The sequence below is a fragment of the Aplysia californica genome, unplaced genomic scaffold (assembly GCF_000002075.1).
Source record: "Aplysia californica isolate F4 #8 unplaced genomic scaffold, AplCal3.0 scaffold01330, whole genome shotgun sequence".
NCBI classification, from domain to species: Eukaryota; Metazoa; Mollusca; class Gastropoda; order Aplysiida; family Aplysiidae; genus Aplysia; species Aplysia californica.
Genome location: NW_004798600.1, coordinates 32,948 through 41,233, shown reverse-complemented (window position 1 = coordinate 41,233; position 8,286 = coordinate 32,948). Strand labels below are relative to the sequence as shown.

The 8,286-nt window shown below is 40.9% G+C and overlaps 1 protein-coding gene across 1 annotated transcript in view; it reads left to right on the top strand.

The window, feature by feature from the left end:
• LOC101855695 (KICSTOR complex protein SZT2) overlaps nucleotides 1–8,029 on the top strand; it is a 31,124-nt gene extending 23,095 nt beyond the window's left edge. Inside the window, exons 17-20 of the mRNA XM_013090545.2 lie at nucleotides 3,524–3,730; nucleotides 4,488–4,566; nucleotides 5,940–6,037; nucleotides 6,831–8,029. Of these exons, the coding sequence (XP_012945999.2) occupies nucleotides 3,524–3,730; nucleotides 4,488–4,566; nucleotides 5,940–6,037; nucleotides 6,831–7,011 (565 nt within the window). The 3' untranslated portion in view covers nucleotides 7,012–8,029. The remainder of the gene's footprint in view (nucleotides 1–3,523; nucleotides 3,731–4,487; nucleotides 4,567–5,939; nucleotides 6,038–6,830) is intronic.
• Nucleotides 8,030–8,286: the final 257 nt, after the last annotated feature.

Below are 8,286 nucleotides of genomic sequence, written 5' to 3'. Positions count from 1 at the left end.
GGGTGTCATTGCTAGTTGTGACCCATGGGCATATTGGCCCTTTCCCTCTTTTGGCTGGTACTGCATATTGCAGTTGTATTTTATTTTTTTAAGTTGTCCTTTTTATGTTTGGCAAAGCTAAAGGAGAAGGAAATGCCATTGTAATCTTCTATAAAAATATTTTGAAAATGTGTCTGTCCTTAGGATTTGATTGCTGTCCTGAAATGTTTAATAACTGTGTACATACTTATACACTGTTTATGTAATTGTCATTACTTTCAAGCATCTGCATAACTAATTATTTGCTTGAAAGATCGAAAAAACAGTTTTCTACCATTCGTAAGTAGAAGTCAGATATATGATGCCAGGGGTTCAATCAGCTTTCAATAGCAGTAGCTCATATTCAGAAGCTTAGTTTAGACATAACTTGTATTGTTGATTACGAAATGCCACCGTCTTTCAAGGTTGAATTTTTTGTGTGGTTTTCTTAGTATTCAGTGACAGGGTGAAAGAATTAATGATTTGAAACAACTTTTAAGACATTGAGACTGAATGGCAAGTGTGAACACTTTAAGAGATACTTACTGTCTTTTCCCCCCTTTATTTTCTCATATTTTGCTCCTGTAATCATGCTTATGGTGCTGACCTCCATTTTGTCATCTCTCTCTTTTAGTGTTGGTGCTTATTATATTATTGAATGATAGCTTGCAAGTAATTGATGAAGCAGAATGCAGTCGTGCTTTTATTGACCGGTAATAAGGGTTTGTCCCAGTCATAGGCTCTTGAATTGAGTCCAGATAGATTGAATAAGAACTGTCTCAGACCTGTATAATATTATCTATACAGAATTTGGTTGATCTTGTGGACAAAATTCACTGATGATTTTCTTCAGAAAAATGTAGATGTTATGGTTAATATAGCACTACATATAAAGAGTAATTTAATTTGTAGGATCTAGGTGTAGGTGCTTAACAAGGAAGGTATTCTTCAACCTTGCCGGACTCGCACTCTGTTTGGAGCAGCATTGTGTCTTCAGGAAATTTGATCTCCCAACTACGAATGGGTGTTTTTGACCATCAGTGTTGAGTAAATATGAATGGCAGTGTTTGAGCACTGAGCCTATACTGCTTATCCCATGGGGATATGAGAATGTACATGTATGTTGGGAAAAAAACAGCATTATGTCTTCAGGAAATTTGATCTCCCAACTACGAATGGGTGTTTTTGACCATCAGTGTTGAGTAAATGTGTATGACAGTGTTTGAGCACTAAGCCTATACTGCTTATCCCATGGGGATATGAGAATGTACATGTATGTTTGCCTGGATCGATAACAACAACATGTATGTTGGGAAAAAAAACCAGGCCAGTAAAGTAAGTTCTCAGGACAAATGACATAAGCTGACAACATGATCTGTGAAATTTTGGGGGCCTGTTTATTTTACTCTCTTTATTGATAGTAGTTTGTCTGTAGAGTTCTAGAAACACATGACTTTCTGCTCCTTTTTACAAAGAAGTAATAGGTTGGTTGGACTGTGCACACCTGTCACTTTTTGTTTTTTTTGGTTTTTGTAAAGTGTTTTACGGCGCTCGCAACTGCATAAGGTCATATGAGCGCGCGGGACACACCTAATATTTTCAGTTGGTAGGAAATTTTGAATTTTGCGTGGGTGGCGGCTGAAGCCTACTCTTTTCGATTTTAGACCACCAAGGGATCTTTTACGTGCGCAACTTGTACACGGGCCCTCCGAGATTTTTCGCCCTTGTCCGAGAAGGCTAGGTGTAGATCTTTCCTACCAGAAGATCAGGGGTGTGGCTGAAAGACAGCAGTAAGAAGAAGCGAAGGAGTAGCAGTAGAAAGGCTGCAGAAAGAATCAGGAGCCCAGAGGAAGGGGCAAAGGAGGTGAAGGGGTGGGAGCAGAAAGAGGAGACGAAAGCAGACGACAGAAGATTGCTAGAGAGCAGGAAATGAGGTGAAAGGAGACAAATTTAGAGAAGAAAATTTTTCGGTCGCTACCCGGATTCGAACCCGGGACCTTTTGAATGAGAGGTCAAAACCTTAACCTCTAGGCCACGAGAGCCCCCCACCTGTCACTTTGACTAAGGTTTTTTGTGTTGGTTTGTTATATTGATTTTGTTGAGTTTCTAGTGGGAACATGTCTTGAACGCGTCATGTGGAATCGTATAGTATACGAGATGAAAGTTCATTGCCCAACCAATTTTCTGGCCTCTGTTACCAAAAAGATGTGGATTCAGCAGTGTATCTTTTGCTGGATGGTTTCTGAAAGCCTCTTTAAAACTTACTTCCATCCCCTCCTGTGGGTTGTTTTTGATTTTGGTTGGGTATTTTTTTTGGGGGGGGAAGGGAGGCGAAATCTTCAAAAGTTAAAACATCACACATGAACACCTAGGCAGAGGCATGTTATAATTAGGCCGTTATTAGCTTCCCTGCTGCTCCTTCTTCTGTTCTTTCCCCACATGGGCTCTGCTGGCAAAATGGACTTTTGTTTTAAAGTGGCCTATAACTATCTCCACCTGTTTCGTTGTTGTTATGATTAAGGCACCCCGTGTGTGTGTTTCTTCCGATGGTTTGTTTATTTTCCTTGCTGTATTTTGGTTTCTGGCTGGTTGGTGGGTGCTCTGGTCTGGTCTACTTCTTCCTTTTCTTTTTTGTGATACATGGCCAGATTACGTAACTCTCTTGCTTTTTATGTTCATTGTTCCATTTATAACATCCCCCTCCATCTATTGGTCTGCTTTGAGCTAAAAACTGACCTTTAAAAATATTCAGTGTCATGTCCCTGGTGTAATTTTTACAGGAATCTTTTACCGTAACAAGTGTTTTCTTAGCTCTGTGTGGAGAAGGATGATTTGAAAGAGATACATTTGTAGGCTTCTTACCTTTTTGCTGAATGGGTTTTAGATATTATCCCAAGGAGTTTGTTTAACTTGGAGTTGTAGAGAATTCCACGGACACAGTAATATTTGTTTGTTCCCGGGGAAAGAACAGGATATCCTTTATAAGCTATTGGCGTATAGTTAAAGACAGGTGTCCTCTAAACACCCACTTCCTAATGATATCTCAAAGCTTTATATTTCGTCTTCATGTTTTTTTTTGGTTTTTTTTTAAAATTTTGTATGTGGGGGGTTGGCGGGTACTCTGGTGTGGTTTGCTCCTTCTTTCCTATCAGACATCTATTGTCCTGATCTTTCCTCCTTCTTCTTTTGTGTTTGTTACTCGCTTGTAACACCTCTAATCTTCGGCACTTTTTTTTACCTTATTGTATTGCAAGTGCCGTAAAAACTCTTACTGAAACAAAACTAAACGAATTTTGTATTTTATATTATATTGTTTTTTTGGGTTTTTTTACTGATGTGTGCCCTTTTCATCTTCTTTTTTTTTCCTCGTAAAGTTATACCTTGATGACCTGGGGCTGCTGTACTAGGAACAGTTTGCTTGTATTAATTTATCACTTTTGAATGTTAATATTGTACGCCTTGTGCCATTGTGAGAGTAACACTTGCCCTACCTTTGCTGTGACAGCTATGAGAGCAAGCCGTCCGACATGCTCGTGGTGAAGGAGCCGATGCGAGAGCTGGTGCCACGTCAGCACCACGACCCGATGAAGTCGGTGTTCCGCACGCTGACACACTACCTGCAGCACCAGCGCTGGGTCTGGAATGTCCAAGCCAACAGCCAGGCGGCCGTCTCTATGGTGGCTATCAGTCGCATGCTGGCCACTCTTACCAAGTGAGTTGTAAGGTTTTATGGTGGGAGCTTTTCAATTGAATAGAATGAAATCAGAACTTCCCCCAATGTGTCCTTTGTGTGACAATGCGTATGAGACTGTGAATCATCACCTGTTCCACTGCACCGCCTTAAATGACATCAGAGCTACACTTTTCCCTCTGAGACTTAACATTGGCAACACACTCTATGGAACATTGCAGCAAACCTGCACTTATCACTACATGGCATTGGACAGTAGAGCGAGGGCGTAGCTGTTGCTGGATTAATAACAACAACAACTTTGTTGGAGTGAGGGACGGAGCTAGGAGTGATGACGTAAAGCTTATAATAACAATTATTATAGCTTAGTGGAGACGGACAGCATGTGGGAATGTTAGAGGTATATGCGTGGTTGGCTGCACTGTTGCATGGCTTCCAGGTACCGTATCTGCATAATGGCTACTAACATCAAGTGAGTTGTAGGGTACAGCACAGTATTGGGAGGGAGAGAGTTTGGATCTACATCAACTGGTAAAATGTGGGAACGAGACTGGTATGAGTTGTGAAGGTTCAAAGTGGAGAGTTCAGACTTGTTTGTGGTAAAACTTAATTTGCTCAGACATAATGTGAGACTCTTGTTTATGGGGGCTTTAGAAATGTACAATGCTTCATTAGTTTCAGTATTTTTACATAAATGTGGGACTCTTGTGGTAATGGGAGCTTTAGAAGTGTACAATTATTCTTTAGTTTGAGTATTTTTACATGGTTTCTTCATTAGGCTACGGCTTCAGGAGGGATTCCATTTTGCTGTCTCTGGAGCTGGGGTGACCAACTTGGTCTTGGAGGTTGACATGAAGGTATGTCTGGACTCATCATGGTGGCCACATGGCTAGGATACTTCTCCTATTTTACCATCTTTATAATCATCAAATGGCAGATCTACTCCTCTTTTTTTTTCTTTTTCTTTGGGTTTTTTTTTTTTTCCGGGATACAATTTTTTTTGGTTGGTTGTTTTGGTGGTTTTTTCTTTTTCTTTGGGTTTTTTTTTTTTTGGGGGGGGGGACAAAACAAATACAATTTCTGTGTGCATGTTGAGTATTATAAAATAAAAAACAAAACAAAAAAAACAATGTTTGAAGAGGAAGAACTGGCTGTACAGACAATATTTCAAAATTTATCTGTTTCTGAAATCAGCATGAAGTTCTTGCTTTGGATTCACTTGTATTTCACAAAGCACTTTGATCTTTGCATTGCAAATTTATGCAAGTCATGTTTTTGTTGATATTCCAATGAATAAAATATTGAAAGTATTATGAGTACTTCTTGAAAATATACGTTTTGCTTTATATGTCCACACCTTAAGGACATCCTGTGTACCCTTTGTTTTGGCAATGTGTAGGGCTCAGCTTTGTGCTCACATCGATTGGGTTTGGGAGTTTTCTTCAAAAGATGGAATGAATTCAAATTTCAGGTATTGGTCAGTCTTCCGTCCTTGCTCACCGTCTTATGACCATGTTGCGTTCCCCTCACAGAACAGTATCCGCATCTGTGGCGTAACGGTTGCATGCAGAAGGCGCCAGTTTAATTCTCGTGTCATTAGGTTTCTTTAGTTAAATATTTTCATAGGGGTGGTGTATCCTCCTTTGTGCTGATTGACCTTGACGGGCAGAGTAGAAGAAGTCCATCTCATAGATGATCTAATTTGTGTCAATGGGGGGTGTAAACATCTACAACTATGATCACTACTACTGCAGCCACGTTCTTAGCTCGGTCCCATTGAAGTTATAATAATGATAATAATTGCATTTATATAGCGCATATCCACGCTCAAGAGCATGCTCTATGCGCTTTACAACTATTATTACCCCAACAGACCCTTAGAGAACACTCAGAAACATTCTTGGCTTCCGCGGAAGTATACAGTGCAAGCTGCGGATTTCACCAGCTCAAACACTATCAAACCCACGAGATCGTTCACTGTCTATAGCCGGGTACCCATTTCCACCTGGGTTAAGTGAGGAAAATTTGTGTAAAGTGCCTTTCCCATGGACACAACGTCGGGTCCCGGACGGGATTCGAATCCATGACCTTACGGTTGCGAGTTCGAGAGCCTAACCACTAGGCCACCGACGCCACGTTGTACGTAACTGAAGGACCCAACTCTAAAATGCCTTCCGGGTGTTGGACAAAAGGCAGTAAAACATACACAATTACAATTGTATTGTCACAGGAGAGCGGGTCGTGTGATGAGGCAGACGAGACCGATATGCAGACCTGTGTGGTGCAGTACATCATATTCCCGCCACACACCAAGTCCGTGGATGACACGTAAGTTCTGTCATTCCTACCACTGGTTTAGGGGGGAAAGAATAGAGACACTTACCTCATCATGTATTATTGCTAGCAGGAGCCTCTTCCCAACCCCCTCTCCCCCCCCCCCCCTCCCCCTTTTTCCCCCCTCCTTCCCCCTCCATTTTTTAAATCTCCTTTCCTCTTTCCTTGCTTTTTCCCTGTCTTTTTTCCGACTTCTTCCTTTTCTTCTTTTTTCTTTCTTTCCTTCCATCTTTCCATCCTTCTTCCTTCCTTCCATGGGGTCCAGTGCTCTACTTTTATGGTGATCTATTAGTCTCTAGCAGGATAATAGACAAATATAGTGTCAAAGGTCATTGTGCTGGATAATGCATGGTTTGCATAATTTCTTCAATGGGACGGGAATATTTTGAACCATCCGAGTTGTGTTGAGAGTCTATTGTGCGTTGTGATTGTGTTTGAGTGTGTTAATGTGAATGCTCATTTAAGTGATTGTGCACCACATGAGAGAGGGATGGAGTAAGATAGGGAGAGAGTAACAGGGCGTTGTATCTTACATTTGGTAAAAGTAAATTTAGACCCCCCAATCTAAAAATAAGTTTAAAATGTCAAACTCACATGACGTCACCTCGACTCGAACATGACCTCACAGGGAGTGGAGACCCAAAGTGTATGCAGTAGGTCAAGTAAGTTTCAAATGGAGGGGTTGAAGTTTACTTTTACCTAAAGAGGTTCTACATATATAGAACTGTGCGATGAACAAAAGCTCTCTCTCCCTTATTTGTAGTTTTTTCGATTCTCCTTGCCCCAGTCTGTCGGAGGATGACCAGATGGAGACGGAGACTACCGAGGACGACCGGGAGGTGCAGATTGTGGCCGAGTGCTGGGTGGAGCCGCAGTACGGCGTCTGCTGCAACAACACGCCAGAGCGGCAGCACTTCAACGGACTCACCTACCTGGACATCGCGAAAGCGGTGAGTACTGTAGGATAGAGTGTCTGTTGTGTCTTGTTTGAGTAGACCAAAGAACGTGAGGGATAAGCCGCATTACTGTGGCTGTTTTGTGTGATCTCACTCACACGTAATCCCTCGTGTAGCTTTATGTCATCGTCCGAATCACGTACTAGTTTAAGTGAGGGACATTCTGCTAATTATGCAAGAGAGCAGTTTGACATTTTTGGTAACACTTCAATATGGTGGATACCAAGGACATGTGGTTACTTGAGGGAGGCATTGCGCTGCCAAGAGCGAAATGCTCGCAGCTAAAGGGATTTGAAAACAACAACAATGTATGGTGGATACGCCAGTTTGAAAAACACGAATAACTCTGTAGTGGCTAATGATGTCAATATCAGAATTCTAGAGGTGATAGAGTAAAGGTTAAGAACTTGCTTTGGTGGTTCTAACTTGATTTTGCCCCAAAAGTCGCTTACTCTAGTACGTGTTATGTGTTATGGATGATGATTTCTGTCAACGTTAGTGACGAAATCTTTACTATTATTAGTGCATAGTTTGCTGAAGGACACTTTCTTTTATAAGGAAGTGAACCATGTTCTGCCGTTTGTACGACTTTTGTGTATGGATACCTTCTAAATGGTCCAACCTTTTGGGTAATAATTTAGTTACTTCAACACCTAGTGGGCAACGAGAAGCCACGAAAGCCATGTTAAAATCAAGGGAGGCGAGTGGCTTTCGAATTAAAATACATATTCTTACTTCCCTTGGTGAGAGAGGCTGATGGTATGACCAGTTTTTGTTGTTTTTTGTTTTTTTTGCCTGAAATTTCAGAGTTCTGCCCCTTGGAGGCTATTTTCTTGACAGGTGAAAATTATAAAAGTTATAGCATATAATTTGTTCAAAATGTTGCGCGATATTTTGAATTCAAATGAGAAATATTTCAAAGCGTAAACAATTTTGCCACTTTTCTGAATATTCACGTGAAGGTTTTGAAAACTTAGCAGGATTATATAGCTGCCACTTGTTCTCCTCCACAACTAATTAAACTCTAAAATAAAAAAAGTAGATAGAAGTAATGATGATAGTTATGAGAACAGTAATGATGGTTCCATAGCGTCTTCCCCTGAAAGTCCTGTGGGCACACATACACTCTCACTCACATGCCCACTCACAAACATACACACGCTTACACACACCCACCCACACTCACATACACATACAGGTACACTCCCACAAATATTATTCCGTTTCATGATCATTAGTGTGTGAAATATGGTTTTATTATATTATTATAATACATATGTGAGGCAG